The sequence below is a fragment of the Scyliorhinus torazame genome, chromosome 7 (assembly GCF_047496885.1).
Source record: "Scyliorhinus torazame isolate Kashiwa2021f chromosome 7, sScyTor2.1, whole genome shotgun sequence".
NCBI classification, from domain to species: Eukaryota; Metazoa; Chordata; class Chondrichthyes; order Carcharhiniformes; family Scyliorhinidae; genus Scyliorhinus; species Scyliorhinus torazame.
Genome location: NC_092713.1, coordinates 112,089,371 through 112,108,450, shown reverse-complemented (window position 1 = coordinate 112,108,450; position 19,080 = coordinate 112,089,371). Strand labels below are relative to the sequence as shown.

The 19,080-nt window shown below is 44.2% G+C and overlaps 1 protein-coding gene across 2 annotated transcripts in view; it reads right to left on the bottom strand.

The window, feature by feature from the left end:
* Positions 1 to 8,753: 8,753 nt before the first annotated feature.
* Positions 8,754 to 19,080, bottom strand: part of LOC140426462 (protein Niban 1-like) — a 255,171-nt gene continuing 244,844 nt past the window's right edge. For both annotated transcript variants that reach the window (XM_072511270.1, XM_072511269.1), the window contains exon 14: positions 8,754 to 15,231. In XM_072511270.1, coding sequence (XP_072367371.1) covers positions 13,613 to 15,231 — 1,619 coding nt within the window. In that variant the 3' untranslated portion in view covers positions 8,754 to 13,612. The remainder of the gene's footprint in view (positions 15,232 to 19,080) is intronic.

The following is a 19,080-nucleotide window of genomic DNA, read 5'->3' as shown; positions in this document are numbered from 1 at the left end:
CTTCGCAGTCCCCGCCTCCCCAGGGCGCAAACGGCGGTCGCTGATTGGCCCCGCGCAGCCGGGTTGCGTCACGTCGGCCGCTCTCCTCTGTGGCCTGCTCCTTCTGTCAATCGTATCATTGGACGGCGCCGATTGGTTCCTGGGCGCGCGCTCGGAACGTGTAGCTTTGTCTTCCTCCAGCCGCTGATTGGCTATGGCTCTGAGCAGTGGGCAGCAGCTGGATGGCATGTCTGATTGACAAGAGTGACACTGACTATAGACCAACATAAACTCAATGAATCAAAACACAAAATGCTGAAAATGCTCAGTAGGTCTGGCAGCAACTGTGAAGAGATATACGTTTCAGGTTGATTTATCAAACCTGGGAATACTTCAAGCTGTAACAGTTTTTAAGTAGGGCAGGGAAAGAGACAGATTCTAATGCCCCATTGGATCTTTCTTCCTATTCACTTTCTTCTGCCCCAATATCTTCTTCCATTGTCACCCTCTGCCGTATTTTCACCATACTCTCACACCTTCCCCTCTCTGACCTTGAATAATCCGTCCTCAACAAAGTTTTCAGTTTCATTTTCTTAGTGTAATGTATTTTGAGCTCAACATGAAACTGCTCTTCTTCCAGCACCTTGGCCTCCATCCTCACTTCTTTGAGTAGAAGTCTTCACCCCACACTGTAGACACTTTCTCCCGTCTTCAGAATCCTCCTTCTACCTAGACCCTTTCATCTGTTCCCTTACCCTTTGTATATCTTTTCATTGAGAACTCCCACATAACATTTTCTCTACACCCCTCAATCACTTATCTCCCTCTAAATTTTCAGCAGTCTGTTCTCTCAAGTCCAACCTTCACATGTTTTTAAAACTTACTGACAAGTGTGGCTTATGGTTTGGTGAACCAAACACTATGGAACAAAGGCTGAGCAACTCCTACCTCCTGCACACATACCCACCACTGAGCGTTGAGGCATTCTTTCCAAAACTGTCATTGACCTCATCTCCTTTGGAGATCTTCCCTCCATGGCCTTGAACCTTGAATTCACCCAAACCCAAACAGTCCGCTTCTATCTCCTTGCCAAGATCTACAAACAGGACTCCCCTGGCAGATCCATCATTCAGCCTGTTCTGCCCCACTGAACTGATTTTGCCTCTTTACTCTCTTTGTGAAATCTCTTCTCACCTTAATCAGTAGTACTTTTGACATTCTCCTCCACTTTAGCAGATTCCAGTTTCCTGGCTATAAACATCTCTTTTCCACCATGGATATCCAATCTTTCTATACCTCCACCTTCCACCATAAATGGATATCAGTTCATGTGATTTCTAGATTCCAGAAAATCAAAACCAAATTCCTTCATGGAGAAGTTCCAGTTCAGGTGCGTTCCCAGCAGAAGACAGCAGCATAGAATTCCATTAAAGTGGATGGCGATATCGCAAGATGAGATTGCTGCACATAGACTTGGTCTGCTTGGCAGGTGATAGTCGAGGTTTCCAGATAAACAGGCTTCGAAGGGTTGAGATTTGTTGCAGGTTGCATGGTCAACCTGGAGCCCTGCTGTTGGTCTTTCAGTTTGGAGTTAAATCAACAGACTCCTTGTTTCTGTATTCGTAACTGAATATAGAGATTTCAAAATGGTCACTCGAGTCATGTGACCTTTTTTCACAATGATTACATAAAGGGATGTTTATCTCCTGCCTTGACCTGGATTTTGTTTTAATGCATATAATGTCCAAGCCATAGCTGTGGTGATATGCCTATGGGCTATATCATAGTTGGAAGGTGTGTGACCTCCACCCAGCAGGTGGCGGTACAAACACCCAATGTGGTAGCTAGATCACGGTCACGTGATCCATGACTCCGATATAAGGGGAGACACTTCCGGCCATCTTCAAAAGAAGACTGAGAGGGTAATAAAACATACATGCAAATGCTCAGTGCCAGGTGCAAGTTCCAGAGGAGTAGCTAGCAGACTCCATGATAACGTGCTGTGTATAAGATTGCTATTCTACCACATGAGACAAAGATTCTGCTTTGGACAAGTCGCAGTGTTTGGTGGATTCCTTCGTGAAGTACAAAGCACCAAACACAACCTGGCACCACGAGTGCTGAAGATTTAAAGTTAGCAACGGCAGTGACAACGTTAGGCATTCGGCTTGAAGACCAGTCTGGTGAACTGCAGCTTGAGGCGACCCAATGCGTAAGAAAATAATGAAGCTTGAGATGGACAGACTGAGGGCCCCCCACCAGCTTTAGATGTCCAATAACATAGGTGAGAACTGGAGGCTGTTCAAACAGCAGTTCTAAATTTATGTTTCGGCCGTGAGCCTACAGGCCCAGCCTGATGAAAGGCGAATCTGCTGAACCACAAATCATTGGCTGCACAGGCTGCACAATCGACTGGAGGGAGGGCACAAATGTTACAGTTAGAACAATTTGAACAAAACCAAAGTACAGGGGTTGGAGCACTCCATGAACAGTGAGAAGAACCATATCAAATGAATTGTTCTTCAACTTTTTCAGTCCCACTGAAGTTCCACATGGTGGAATTTTAAGTCAAGCTTCGGCAGCCAAACAAAAGGCTGATTTTGAACATGGCGCTCTATTTCGTAAACAAATAATTCTGTATGCAAAGTTATATTTTTCACGTAAAAAGAATGACGATGATGCCGAATCCGAGGCAGATTGCTGTGAATATCTGCTTGACGTTATCGATGATGATGCAGAAAGTGATGGCATGGAAGGTGAGACAGATGACGAACACTATGAGCTGCTTGTACATCTCCAGCAGCAGAGATGAGGCTCCAGCAGCACGGCTCCGGTGGTCTGCAAGCAATGACGAGGTGGTCACGGGGGACGTCCAGAATGCACTGGACTCTGTGGAGAGTGGGAGTTTGGAGATGGCGCATGTAGAAATTGAAGCTGCTGATACAACCGAAGATCAGCTATTGATTGAACCAGATACGCAATAAGTCATCCCTTGTCTTTGTCTGTCTGCCTCACCGACTACCATAACCCCCATCGACCGCCGAGCCTCTGGCCATGCGGCTGAAGGTTATTGCTAATAGGGATTTGGCAATCATGGTTAAATGAGCACTTGACACAACCCAAGTGGATTCCCATGGGTGGTCAGGTCATGTAGCATGTGGGAGTCATTGCCTAGCACCCCAATCACTCCTTGATGCCTGGACACTGTGCTTGAACACTGCGGGAGGCAACACCACACACGCAACATCCGAACACCCAGGGGATGGGACACAGTTCTGGGGACATGTCCACAGCCGTAGGGTGGGTGAGTTCTGCGTGGAGGGGCAGATGCCAGGAGAGATGGGTTAAGGGGTTGGAGGTCGGGCCACATTGCAGAAGAAAGTGACAGAGGCGTCATACTGGTTGTAGTCAAGGGTGTTTATTGTGTTTTACAATTCCCCATACTCCCGATGGTGCCCAGCGAGGCGGACATTCTGACGAGACCCTCAGCCATGGCCTCACGACTGCACAACGCCTTGGACACCTCCATTCATGCTACCGACATCATGCACCAGGCTCCCCACTGCAGTCGCTACCCTAGCACTGTTGGCCTCGGTGCCTCGTATTGCCGGTGACATCTCCTGCGCCTGTAGCCTCTGGGACTCCTTCAATTTGCTGGAGTGTCACTTACATCTCCCTCTGAATGTGCTGACTGCTCCCTATTGTCTCCATCAGCACAGGCACACCTCTGCCAGCTCAGTACCAGGCTGGGACCCAGCTGGGTCCTGGAATCTAGCAGACCTCCCGCTTGGGGGTTCCTGCCTCCACCCGATCAGCAGCTTTGTGGTGCTCAGCAGATTGTGTCCCAGAAGCCTGACCACTGACATTTCCCACTAAGGTACATGTCTCTGTGTTGGTGGAGGGTGTTGGTTCCTTACCTCTGCAGCATCCACCAACCTCCACTTGGGTGACCGCCCTGCCTTCGGCCACACCAGTCACCTCCAGGGCTCGCTCCTCAAAGGTGGTGAGAATTCTTAAGTCCGGCACCCCAACACCAGTCTGGCCCCTCACCCGGCAATTGTGGGAGAGCTTTTCCAGAGGAGACACAAATAGGGCATCATTAGCTACATGTGTGGTTCGCAGGTGGGAGAGGGTGTGTGTGAAGGAACGGTTGGGAGGGGGTGTCGCATGGAGAGTTGGGGGGTGGATGCTCACGTGGGGGGGAAAGGTCTCAGGAGGGGTGGAGGGGGAGTTCGTTGGTGTCTACTCACTCGTGCTGTCCGGTACAGGTTGTTGACCTTTTTACGGCACTGGAGGCTAGTCTCCTGGTCACATTCCTGGAGCTCACAGCCACTGCCATCTCAACTCAAGCAGCACTGGCTGCCCTGTGGCTGACCCTCTGGGACTCTTGGGGGAACAGGAAATCTCTCCTGGCCTCCACTGCGTCTAGGAGTCTCCCGCGGGCTGCATCCCCGAATCCTGGGACCGTTCTCCTGGGCGCCATTGTTGCGAGCTGGTTGGGGTTAACTGGGCAAGTGCTGCTCAACCTTGTTAGCGGGAGGCTGCCGAGCACAGTGCCACGAATCGGCTGGTGAGCCGTCAATTGCGGTGAGACGCCTCATTAAGTGGACCAATTAAATTTGAATAACTTTACCTGCCTCGTTGGGCTGAGCGTCGGGAGGCTTGCAGCACTTCCTGTTCGCTTACACACTTCGAAATCTTTCTGGAGAATTGCATCCAATGTTTCACTCTCTCTCTTTCTTATAGTCTTCTGGCTTCATGGGTTATAATAGTTCTTACAATGAGGTGCGCGATTCCACAAGGATGAGGGTGGAACTCTTTTGTCCTTGTAACCTTTGTTGGAAATTTCCAGAAACGCTAAGAAATCCTAGATACATAATAACGGGCATGAAATCAATGTGATGCATTTTGAAACTAGATTTTCAATTTTTCAAGGACTATTCTCTCTTTATCATTACTGCCCCCAGATAGCTCAATATCCTGAGTATATGTTCCAGAATGCTCTACATTTTGTCACAGAAATAATATCCCTGTCAAATATTTTGAGATGCACTATGCAATATTTGACAATTCACCAAAGTATTAAAGAGAAGAATTCCAGGGGTGTGCAAAAGATTGCAAATCAACAGGACGGCCGTCATTAAGGCTGAAGTAGGTGATAAAGTTAAATGATAGCCTCTTTGGTAAAATGAAGATGCCTCATACATTGTTTAGCAATCGTGGAAGTAAGAGAAATGCTCCTTTGGATGTATGGGATAGGTTTCCAATTTCAATGTCCACCTGCCAGTTTTTCCTACTATGTAATGTCTTCCTTGTTGTTCTCAATCATTCTCAAATTCCCCAAAATAGCTCTACCAGATTCGTGAGGCAATGAGCAACAACACAAAAGCAGAAAAGCCTCTCTCAACGTACAAAGCAAATTTTAAAGAGTCCGAGAACTCAGCAGAAAAAGTGTTGCCAGAAATACTAAACCAGCAACAAACTCTTAAGTGCAGCATTGTCCCTTTATAGAGTGCATTTGAGGGGTCCTTCATGTCGGTTGGCTTCTGAGGGCAGCACGGTGGTGCAGTGGGTTAGCCATGCTGCCTCACGGTGCCGAGGTCCCAGGTTTGATCCCAGCTCTGGGTCACTGTCCGTGTGGAGTTTGCACATTCTCCCTGTGTTTGCGTGGGTTTTGCCCCCACAACCCAAAAATGTGCAGACTAGGTGGATTGGCCATGCTAAATTGCCCCTTAATTGGAAAAAAATTAATTGGCTACTCTAAAAAAATTTTTTTTTAATGTTGGTTGGCTTCTCATTTGTTGAGTTAGGTCAGCATGTGTCCAGTGAGGCACTAGGTAGTTGAACGTGGAGAATGGCACCTCCAGGAAGTGCAGGACTACCATCTGCAGATATTAATTTCAACGTTGAATGCTGCTAGCGTGTGTTCTTGATATAAGCACCATCTCCTCTGTCAATAAGGCAGGTGACGCACATTTAGCTGGATGGATGTAGGCATTTCCTGCCTGCCGTTGCTACTTAATACCCGGCAAATGGGCGCTATGCAAGACCCATGGCTGTTCATCTGACTCTTTTCTCCCTACCAACTCAAGAGTGAGCTGGATCTGTTTTTCCTCTACATGCATGGCAACCAGTAATGTGTACCGTTGGTGACTTGGCATCTACTTTCACATTTTTGTGACCCGCATCTCTTTACTGATGCGGCTGCTCCACATGATGGAACTCTTCCAAAGCCTTTGGGCAAAACCTATTTGAAAGAAGAAATGAATTCAGAGTTTTTGAAATGGCATGGAATTTTAAGAGCTTCTTGATTGCACAATGTTACTTCCAACTGTGAACACAATTCCAGGGCAGGCAGATGGTGCCACAAGTATCATTAAATTTAAAATAAACCTTCCCAATAGATGAATCTTTTTCCTCATGTTTTGGTAAATGTGAATGATTCCGAATTTAAGCATCAACATATGTGATCAGGGAAATAAACAGTTATTAAGAGAATTGAAGACTGAGGCAGGAAAGCAAATAGTTTGTGTTTTAGTTTCCCAACTCTTATGCAAAATGAATCAAGAGAGCTAAATCACAGCTTATAACAGGATTGCTCCTTAATTAGAATTTTTTTTTTTTAAATCACAATGAATTGTGGAGGGTGAGGTCAGCAGTAGTGCACTTTTTATATGGAATCTGCTTGGAAAAGTCAGGAAGAATGTGCTTTGATAACATAGCTCCCATGAAGATGTTCAGATTGCAGTAGATGTTCCATCTATCAGTTGAGCCCAATAAGTCAGCGCATTGCCCATGAGTAGCAGAGCCATACCGAGCAAGAATCTCCCAGGTTGGATCCTTAGCATGTGCTCAATTAGTTGAACTCAGCCAGGGATGCGGCAGTTAATTTCAGTGAGTGGGGTTAGAAGAAGAAAAATTAGCCATAAATCCCACTCCTGATATTTCACAGGGAGGCGATGGCATAGTGGGGGAGGCAATGGTGCAATGGTATTGTCACTGGGCAGTAATCCAGAGACCCAGGATAATCCTCAGGGGCCCCAGGTTCGAATCCCCACCATGGCAGATGGTGAAATTTGAATTTTAAAAAAATCTAAATTACAAGTATAATGATGACCATGAAACCATTATCCATTGTCGTAAAAACCCATCTGGTTCACTCATGCCCTTCAGGGAAGGAAATCTGCCGTCCTTACCCAGTCTGGACTATTTGTGACTCCAGGCCCACATGTGGTTGACCTTTAACTGGCCTAGCAAGCCACTTAGTTCAAGGGCAATTCTGGGTGGGCAACAAACTCTGGTCCCACATCCCAAGAACGAATAAATAAAGCAATGACTCTGGCTACTAAGTATTTGCTATGTGTACATGCAGCCCTACACGCAAGGTTACCTAAAGAGGACAAGATCAACTCTGATACCATCCAAAGTCAATTTGTCTGTCACATCTGCTACCTAGGCTCATGCATCAAGAATTGTCAGTTGAATGAGATATTGGGGGACTGTCAGTTTCTGTAGCTTTAATAGCAACTTTAACATATTCCTGAACCAGATGTTGGTCATATTTCTCTCACATCAGAACAATGCCCATTTTAGGTCATATCGTTGGTGAAGAAGAATGTTGCATCCAGAAGAACTGATATTTTTGATGACAGTATTGTTATAACATGTTGCCAAAACACTTTGTCCAGCAACTTGTTCTGTACTATTGAGAATCATTAGCATTATTAACAGCCTGATTCCACTTCTTTTTATGGATCACTTTTTCTTTGGTCATGAAAAATGATTGTGTTATATACTTATATCTTTAATTTTATCTTTTGATGGTCATCGCCTCCAGGCTGTGCCATTAATTAGCCCTTCACTAAGGTTGTGTTCCCATTTTGAGACCCACTTTAATGCAGATACATATCACAGAATAATTATCGTAGAATTAAGGCAAAACTCTGCACTTTTTATTTTACTTGAATTTTCCAAGACACTTTTAAATTTTACAGCATAAATTATAAAGAAACAAAAAACAAAACTTAGTCCAGGTTAACTTCACACAGCCATCCAATTTGTGAGTTTATGATAATCATCAATCACTCAAGCTTCACTCTTCAGTTTGTAACATTCTGTGAACCTTTTAATTACATTATAGCGTTATCATTGCTTCCAGTTATCCATCACGCTCTGTAGAACTGAAAATATTGGAGCCCATTCCTACAAACTGACAATTGCACCTTCTACAATGACATATCAATGTATAAGAGAAGGTAATTTAACCAGAAAAATACCACTGATTGTTCTAGCTTATTTAAAATGCTGCATTGATTTAAACTGGTGGGCATGGCAGCACAGTGGTTAGCACTGTTGCTTCACAGCACCAGGGTCCCAGGTTCGTTTCCCAGCTTGGGTCACTGTCTGTTTGGAGTATGCACGTTCTCCCTGTGTCTGCGTGGGTTTCCTCTGGGGGCTCCAGTTACCTCCCACAAGTCCCGAAAGACATGCTGTTAGGTAATTTGGATATTCTGAATCCTCCCTCTGTGAACCCGAACAGGCGCCGGAATGTGGCAACTAGGGGCTTTTCACAGTAACTTCATTGCAGTGTTAATGTAAGCCTACTTGTGACAATAAAGATTATAATATTATTATTATAAGTTGCTGTGTGCCTGGTGCCTTATCCAATATAACTCTTCTGGCTCTTTGAAGATGGAGCTTTAACTCATTGAGGCAATTGGTCTGCAGAAGATGGAAGGAGGTGATTTTCTTGATCAATAACCAGAGTTTGAAAGCAGTTTTCTCATTGTTTTTATTGACGATAATTCATTCATTAAACATACTATTAGGTCCAGCATTGAAAAAAACAGGCTCTTTAAAATTAAAAATCTTGACAAAGCTTGTATATTCCATTTGAAACATTAATAGTTTAAAAATTTCAGCTTTGAAACTTTTGCCCGCATATCCATATGAGTTAATTATACAAAATAAACTCAAATTAATCAGGTTTAAAATCAGAACATATATGAGTATTATATTCCAGAAGGCATCGAAAGAAGTGTGAAACGTTTTTGCAGCTTCCTTCTGCTGCTCTGTCTGCAGTAGTGGCAATGCATCTGCTGAGGGGGTATGTAGTTAACCTAGTGAGGGTTTTAAAGTTCTTCAAAAGTGTTTACTTCCATCTTATCCTCACCTTCAAGAATCACACAACCAATTTTGCGATGAAGAGAAAACTGAATAGCTTATTTCAAATAGAATACAACAAAGCATAAAAATTATCTCAGCTCCTGAAGTTTCTATTATCGTGGAAACCTCATATGTTGGCAGAATGTGTGTGAAGAAACTGTGATTTGAAAAATGGTGTGCGATCACAGCCATTTTATCCTTCTATAATATCAGATGTGGATAAAAAGGTGGCTTGTAGATCACAGTATAAAACTTGCTATATTAGCTGATATTTGGGTTCAAAATGGGTTGCATGATACTGGCAGAAAACACATATAGCCCTTGCATGGAATTACAAACGTATTAAAATATATGCACGGACACATGGTGCAATTGCAATCTAATCATTGTACTAGGTTTTGACTGTAATTCAAACAAACTTCAGAAAGTAAGAACAGCCATAGTTCATGAAATAGGGAATTTTAATATTTTTGAAATGGAGATTCTGTTCCCTCAACCAGAATCCATTTTAACACAGTACTCAAGTTATCGCAGGGTGCAATTCAATGCATAGTGTTGGATATTCATTATTTATGAGTGTGCAATGACCTCTACTGGCCTTACAAATGAGTTCAGTCACCACGTTACAACTTTTTTCCATGGACTACCTTCTGCTGCAGGCTGCACCATGGGATCTGGTTTCATTAGCATTCCTAACCCAACAGGATTGTCCTGGAGTTTTCAGTAATGGACAATGTTGTAAGCAACAGGAGGAACATCAAGGGGGCTTTAACAATATTTAAAAAAATTACTTTGAACATTTTGGTTTGTTATTGATAAAAATATCAGCAATAGGAAAAAAGGTTATTTGACAGTGAAAGACAATTGATGATGACAGACCATGCGGTAAAATCTTCAGGAATAAGTCCAACCAGAGTTGGAAACTCTAATTTATTCAATTGCTCACTTTATTCTCTAGAGTTGAGAAAAATATATTGTTTGACAAAAATAATATTCAACGACTCAGTCTAGTGAGTTACATTTCTTACCCTAATTTTTTCCACCTTGAATGCACTAATTTTGCTGGCCCTATGGTCATCAGCAGCCCTGCCCTATGGTTATCAGCTTGCCTGCCCTATGGGTATCAGCAGACCTCTGAACTAGATGTGCCTTATGTTCAATCCTGGACAATGAGCATGGTTACCCTTTATACATAGGATGGTATAGCAACAGTCATTGAAGGAAAATATAGGACGTAAAGTCGTCCCTATAACACTGCTGGTTTGCATTTTCCTTCTTCCACTCAGGAGAAGTAGCCCAGATCGCCCTACCACATGTCTTCAGGCAGGGATCATAGTTACTTAATTTCTTTTACTGGTCCTGCCACTTCTGACTCCAGGAACAAAAGGAAATGAGCAGGAAAGGCAGGTTCTGGGTCATGGTGAAAGTCCCACACAGCAGAATGTTGGAGGGAGAGGTCACAGTTAAGGCTCCTCTCCCTCGCTTAATGCCTTTACCCATCTTCCTGGCTACTTAGGCTCAGGGAGAGAATTTAATTAACAAAAAGGACCAGGGATCTTCTTCCCTTTAAGATATCTCCTCCTCACTGGTACTACAGCAATGAGCTCCCCCTTGGTGGCAGAAAGTTTGCCTGTCAGCAAAATGGTATCAACCCAAGAAAAAAAAGTATTGGTGTCGCAGTGCGATCAGAGCAGTGGCATACCTCAATTCACCTCTGGCAACACAACTAGCCGAAAAGGAAATCCAGACTCTGGGGTCAGCTGTCAAAAGTACCATCAAAGAAGCACACCAAACCTGATCTGGCCATCACCTGGCATCTACACATTCACTTTCCAGCAGGTTTACAGAACAAGAACCATACCTGAGGATTCTCTTCCCTCCCAATCGCACTATAGCTAACTGTGTCCTGACTGGCGAACCCAGCTGAAGTGAGGCAATGTAGCACAGAGATTGAAAAGACGTTATCCTCAGTCAACACATACGCTGCTCATTGTGAGGATGTAATGAATGAATAAAATGTAAAGACATTATATAATAAGAAAAAGACCCAAGAGCAAAGCAAGGATGCTCACAGCCAAATGACCCAACTCCAAGAGTCAACTGAATTAAGCCACCACCCCACACTGTCACAATTTTCTAAAATATTGTCTATGACTAAAGTCGGAGTGCACTGAAATGTTCATAAAATAACTGAAGTTAGCTATCCATTTTAAAAACCCTAATGTGAAATTCTATTTAACAAATTATTTAACCAAGCTCAATTTTCCTGTTGCGTCCATTCATTGTTTAAATGGAACATCTGCTGTGTGGCACTCAGTCTGGTTCAATTATTCAGGTGTCACCTCAGATTAGAACTCTTGTGGCTCCTCTAATTCTAGGTGAAATAAGCAGAATATATATTAGATAGATATGGAATGTAAATTGGCGTTGGGTTGGATAACTTACAAATTTTTAGCCTCATTATTGACTATCGGTGTATTTAAAAAACATGCTCCCATCATCTGAAAATGAATTTCTCTTCTATTCCAGTTATCAAACTTGGATGACACACTGTTGGACTATCCTGCAACCAACATCCAACCTACTCTTCTTTAGTTATTAATTACAGGCAACATTTTATTGCAAGAAGGTGAAATATGGAAGGAACACATTGCTGGGTGCATTATAGCATTGCAGATAAGCTAGGTTAATGTGACTGAAAAATAATCTGATATGGTTGCTGAACTCCTAGTTATTTAGTGCTTTGGGTATTTTTTCATACCCTTAGACACACAGTATGGTTTTATGGTATGTATTTTGGTTTTTCTCCTTCGCTTCAAAAGTAATCTTTTCTTCCCTCTTGCAGGTTCCCTGCAATATACTGTCCAAAATGCTGAGATCGCCGACTGGCACTCCTCTACAAATGCCTCTCAGGTTTTGGAGAGTGATATAGGATAATCCCCTACCTGTAAATTAAAGACATGTCTTCCCTCCTGTGGTCCCCCAAAAGGAAACCTCTTTACTCTCTATGCTGTCCTGGCAACGGAATTTTGAACTCATAGCATGGGATAAATCCAGTGCTAACCTACCACCCTATCTCTCCCCTTAATAGGTCGATGGAAAATCTCAATTACTTCTTTTTATTGTAATGATTGTCTTCACACAGTTTTATTTCAGGTAGTTGAACAGCTTTTGCTTGGAAATTCGTAATCATGACCCTGAATTGTTCATGAAAACTTCAGTGAGGCATGAAAGTGAAGTTTTCAAGGAATGACTACTGGGCAGTTGCATTTTGGGCTGCTTCAAAAGCATCCAACTTTGTGTCATTAGCTCTTCTTAACATTCAAAGTGACTGCTGCAGCTTGAATTAAGCATTGTGGTTGCTACGCTGTGTTTTAGGGCAGGATAACTGTGAGATTGGCGAACTCTTGAGTTATAAACCAACCACACAAGCCTGTATCATCTTAAGCTGCTAGAGTGTTTGCAAGTTGAAGTCCACAAACATCAACACTAATTCTGTTAATAGAATCTGTCAACAGATAACAGCAAGGTCTAATATTATACTTATTTTGAGCAGCAAATTACATAAGCTTTGGATAGCAAGGTGATCATATGGGCATGAAGCCCTGTTATTGTCACAGATTTAGAATGCGCATTCTGCTAAATGGTTACATTACAGGTTTTAATTTGTGACCAAAATCACACTGAATTAAAGCACAAATTCTATGTCATAAACAGAGTAATAAAAATTGTACAGCATTCCAAGTGTTGACAGCATGTGAAAAAAAACAAGATTCTAGTAATTTAATCGTAAATATTAAACAGAAACAGCTACAACTAGAAACTAAATTGCAACAGGTGACAATGTCTATCTTTTGTAGAGATAGTCCATTTCTTCGATAAAGACTTGAAAATGGAATATATTGCGCAGATTATTTTGGTGTTATTGCGGATCTTGATTTCAAAAAGAAAGTTGCTGGCCTTAAACATTTTTCTGCTGTTCTTTTTTTGAAGTTCGATAATAGCCATCTCCTCTGCGCTATAAACTGTTTTATTCTCCCTAACCCTGTCTGATTTTTTATTTACGCACTCTTCAATTATTGTTTGGAACATATGGGTGCTGGCTCTGATTTATTTTCTCCAGTCCATTCAAACCTGATTTCTGTTTTCTCATTTGAGCTTTGCGTAGAGAAAAAGATAAAATAAAAATAAAATCAAGCACAGACCTCTCCATATCACTTCAAAAGGCCAGCTCAAGAACAGGAAGTGTTGCCCAGTACAATCTGAAAAGCATTGAATATTATAAAAACTCTCAGTAAAGATCTCAGATAAAGTGGAATCAAGTTGTTTGGGTTCTTGGAATCATTTTTATGGAGCTTGAGTTTCAAGGTGCTTACTTCACTTTCTGGTGATACAATAGATTCATATTCTGCAATGATGGGATGTTCACCATCAATTTCTTCACCTCTACTTCTGCATAAATGATGATCTACATCGGGGAATTTTCATCACCTTCCTTAGCTTTATCTTGGTTCAATGTCTTTTGTTCCTTTTCCTTTTCAGAAAAAACAAGTGATATTTCCATATCTGTTGTGTGTATAGTACTTACTTCTTGAATTCCCTCTTTGTGCAACACTGCAGCACTCCCAGAAACATGATTAGACTCAATGTTGTCAATGCAAGATACATTTTCCAGACATTCATCTATTTTTAGCGGCATTTGCTCCTTATCAGGTTCTGCAGCCTTCTCATCCTGACTTTCCACAAGTTCATTAGCCATTGCTGGCAGGGTTTCTACTGACTCTTTATCTTCCTTACCCCAACCTTCCACACGGTCAACAATTGTTGATTGTGAGCATTTAGGTTCATTATCTTCCCCACCTTGGCTTTCCGCAAATTCCTCAACTGTTGGTGGTGAGCCTTTGGGTTCATTATCTTCCTCAGCCTGACCTTCCACAAGTTCCTCAACTGTTGGCGGTGAGCCTTTGGGTTCATTATCTTCCTCAGCCTGACCTTCCACAAGTTCCTCAACTGTTGGCGGTGAGCCTTTGGGTTCATTATCTTCCTTACCCTGACTCTCCACACGTTCCTCAACTGTTGACGGTGAGCCTTTGGGTTCATTATCTTCCTTACCCTGACTCTCCACAAGTTCAACAATTGTTGATTGTGAGCATTTGGGTTCATTATCTTCCTCAGCCTGACCTTCCACAAGTTCCTCAACTGTTGATGGTGAGCCTTTGGGTTCATCATGATCTTCAGCTTGACCTACCATGCGTTCAACAACTGTTAATGGTGAAGCTTTGGGTTCATTGTCTTCCACAACGTGGCTTTCCGCAAGTTCCTCAAGTGGTGCCGGCAAGTCTTCTACTTTAGATTCCTTATTTTCCTCACTCTGACTTTCCACAGGCTCAGTGGCTAATGATACATCCTCCTTTTTTCTTTCATCTGCATCCTTCAAATATTCATCCACTTTCTGACTAGATTCCTTGTGCACTTCCTTTTGGCATTCATCTTTGGGCAGCAAAGCTTCCTGATTCTCAGGACCCTCTTCAGCTGGCACGACTGCCACTGTTAACAGGTCATGTATTTCCTTCAAACTATCAGGAGGTGGAGGAGTTATCCCTTCTTTCTGTATTTCAACTTCTTTGTTCTGGCATTCATTTCTTGATGTATTCTCATTGCTGTTTTTGTTATTTAATTTGGTTAGATTTTCAGCTTCCTGATAATTGATTACGGCAGGATTAGTTTCCTGCACTGTGCTGGTATTTACTTGGGTAATCACTTCCCCATTCTGTTTAGAATCAAGTGTAGCATGAAGAAGTTCATCACTAGACTCCACCTGAGAGACTGATGACTGTTCACATTCTTGTTTCTCATTCAGCGTTGGATCTGATGAAAGAGTAGAAATTTGTGACGTCACTTTTTCTCCAGTTTCTAATCCCTCAGCATATGAGCCTTCGGATGACGTTTTCGCAGGACTCCTTGACTGAGAATCTGGTGGCGTCTTCCCTTCATTTTTATCAGTGAGATTGCTATCACTGTCACTAGTGTAAGTCGTGTTGTCTTCAAACAGATTATGTTTCTTCAAAATGGCAGCTTCATTCACCACTGTCAAGGAAAAAAAATGTTTCTTTTGTGAAAATAAGCTAAAACAATACAGTTTATCTTACAGAAAAGCAACATTTCTATCAAACATTTCACACAGGAATAATCAGACAAAAATGGAGGCTGTGCCAAAGAAGCAGACAGTAGCATGATTAACTAAAGCAGTCAAAGAGGTAGGTTTTAAAGAGTGTCATAAAGGAGAAGGTGGATATATAGAGAGAAAGTTCTAGAGTGGAGGGTAAAATCAACTGAAAGCGTGATCACAAATGGCTGGGCAAAGGAGGAGGATGCATGAGAGACTAGGGTCAGAGGAATGAAGAGTTCTGAAGGTTGTAGGGCTGAAGTGGATTACAAAGTTAGGAAGGGGTGAGATCATGAAGAGGATGAGAATTTTGAAATGAGAGGTATTGGCAATGAAGAGCAATGAAGCTCAGGAAAGAGAAGGGTGATAGGTGCATGATAAGATCTGGGAACCAAAGTTTGGAAGAGCTGAAATTTAAGGATAGTAAACAATGAGAAGTCAGACAGGATAGTGAATTTTGAAAGTGACAAAGGCATAGATGAACGTTTCATCAGCTCGTAGGGCTGAGGGCAGAACAGAGAAAGGTGATGTCACAGAGGTAGAAGTCGGCGATTATTGTATTGACATGGTGTTGAATAGGGTGACAAATCTGCCAGCAATCTGTTTCACCCTGAGGCAATGGCCAAGCAGTGAGATGCAATCAGTAGCAAGAGTAATGACCTTAAGGCAGGAGCCAAAAGTAATAGCTTCAGTCTTCCCAGTGATTGACTGGAGAAATCTCATGAAACCAGTTAACAAAAAAGTCAGTGCAGTGGTCAAGAGAGTTGCTAGGGGCTCAGCCTGATACAGTTTAAGGTAGTTCACAGAGCGCACATGACGGGGGCGAGGCTGAGTAGGTTCTTTGGGGTGGAGGACAGATGTGGGAGGTACTCAGGAAGCCCGGCGAACCATGTCCATATGTTTTGGTCATGCCCGGCACTGGAGGGGTTCTGGAGGGGAGTTGCGAGAACAGTATCTAAGGTGGCGAAAGTCCGGGTCAAGCCAAGCTGGGGGCTAGCACTATTTGGAGTAGCGGACGAGCCGGGAGTGCAGGAGGCGAAAGAGGCCAGTATTCTGGCCTTTGCGTCACTAGTAGCCCGGCGAAGGATCTTGTTAATGTGGAAAGGGGTGAAGCCCCCCAGCCTGGCGGCCTGGATAAATGATATGGCAGGGTTTATCAAGTTGGAGAGAATAAAGTTTGCCTTGAGAGGGTCTGCGCACGGGTTCTACAGGCGGTGGCAACCGTTCCTGGACTATCTCGCGGAGCGTTAGATGAAGGTCGGATAGCAGCAGCAGCAACCCAGGGGGGAGGAAGGGGGGGGAAGGGGGGATATCTTTCTTGGGGGGGGGGGAAGAGGGGAAGAGGGGGGAGGGGGGGGTTTTCTGGGGGGCATTTGAGCAAGAAAATACATGAATGATCCGGAAAACTGAAATGTACGGGAGGAATCCAATGTACAAAGTTCTGTATCATATTGACTTGCCATGTTCATGTCTTGCTATGCGAGCTTTCTTTCTTTTGTGTTAGGGGGGGGGGTTTGTTTGTAAGGTTGAAATTTTTGTTTAAAAATTCTTAATAAATATATATATTTTTTTAAAAGAGAGTTGCTAGGAAGGTAGAGCTAGGTACATGTGGAAGCAGATGCCATGTCTTCAATGCATGTCACCAAGGGGAAACTGAGGGAGAGGAGATGCCCAAAGATAGATTCTCTGGAGACAGCATGAGTAATGATATGAGGATGCAAAGTGGAACCACAGCTGAAAATGCTGTGGCTGTGGTCAGGTAAGTAAGCGTGGAAAATCCTATGGAGTTCCTCAAAGCATCCCTGAAGAGGTCAAACATATTGGCCAACTCATGGGAGACCCTGGCTTGTGACCAAGCAAACTGTAGAAGGCACATCTGGAAAGGTCCAGAAAACATCAGGAGTGTGCAGAGGTGAAGTTGAGGTGCCAGAGGGAATGCACAAACCTTCAAACTACATCTACACAACCCTTCAAGCACCACCTGCCCCACGTGGCAGAGTCGACAGACTGCACACTGGACTTTTCAGTTATTTCAGAACCATCAAAATGGAATGGAAGCAAAGGTGGCACATGGCACAGTGATTGGCACTGGGACTACGGCGCTGAGGACCCCAGTTCGAATCTGACCCTGGGTCACTGTCCGTGTGGAGTTTGCACATTCTCCCCGTGTCTGCATGGGTTGCACTCCCACAACTCAAAGATGTGCTGGTTAGGTGGATTGGCCACGCTAAATTGCCCCTTAATTGGAAAAGAAAAATTATTGGGTACCCTAAATTTTTATCTTTTTTAAATGGAATGGAAATAAGGCATCCTCAATCCCGAGGGACTGCCTAAGAAGGAGAAGAAGGAAGAGTGGGTTCAAGGGAGGGTAGTTTCAGTGAGCTGGACAATAAATGAGAGGCACTGGAGAGGATAATGTAGTTAAATTCACAAAAACCTATGGAGGGATTAACAAGAGATGAGCACCAGAGTGCTCACAAAGGATATCATTTGTAATTTCAGTTATGTCTATTCCAGCCGTGTATAAGAGGGAAAACCTAATTGTAGAGATGCAGATGGTGTTGTAGGAAAGATGGGCGGGGATCTTGGAGAGGCAAAAGAGGTTGGGGAGTCCCCAAAAAACTGTGTGCTTTTACTTTGTGCCTCCTTGCTGTATCCTGCTCCCATCCTTTTATGCTATTGCCAGGTCCCTATACTCCGGGACACACTTTAAAAGTAAAAGGGTGAAGATTTGAAGGGACTTAAAAACAAGAAGGGAAATTTTAACATTAAGCTGTTGGTAGACCAAAAATCAATGAAGGTTAGCAAACATAGAGGTGATCAATGAACAGGACTTGGTGTAAGTGAAGAAAGAATGTGGGAAGTCAGTCAGGAGAGCAGTGGAATAGTAGAGTACATGGGCCGGAATTTTGAAAAATCCCCCCCCCCCGCATTGGTGATGCGGCGGCTTTTCCCTTGACAGTGGCAGCTCACCACTGGTGGGATCTTCCCGTCTGCCAATATCTACGGCTTTTTGCGTGGCTCACCCATCCTGCTGCTGGGAACCTGCGGCAGGGGGTCAATGCGGTGGGACCGGAAGATCCCGCTGGCGGGAAGGGTCGGAACATCCCACCGTTAGATTAGAATTGCAGAAGCAGAAGAGCTGAGTTGGACACTGTTACACTGGTGAAAGTAGCGGGCGGGATTCTGTGATCCTGAGGCGAAGTGTTGACGCCGTCGGAAATGCCGTCGCCTTTCTCGGCGGCGTCAACACGGCCTCAGGATCAGCAATTCTGGCCCCTACAGGGGGCCAGCACGGCACTGGAGCGGTTTATGCTGCTCCAGCTTCTGATCCTGGCGTCAACTGGGCGCCGTGGGATCTGCTCATGCGCAGCGGCGCCAACGCGCACATGTGCAGTGGCTTCCTTCAACGCGCCGGCTTCGACGCAACATGGCGCAGGACTACAGGGGCCGGCGCAGAAGAAAGAAGGCCGCCAGGCCACATCGGAGGCCCCCCCCCGAGGTCGGACCCCCACCGCCCCTCCCCCCACAGGCCGCCCTTCGACCCTTCCACGCCGAGTTCCCGCCGGCTGAGAGCAGGTGTGGACGGCGCCGGCGGGACTCGCCATTTTTCCGACTGCCGCTCGGCCCATCCCGGGCCGAGAATCGGAAGGCAGCCGCGTAGAGCGGCCCCCGACCGGCGCCGCACCACACCGATTCTCCACTCTGCGGAGAATCGCGTGTCGGCCCCGGGGCGGCGTGGCCCGATTTGGGCCGGTCGCGGGGATTCT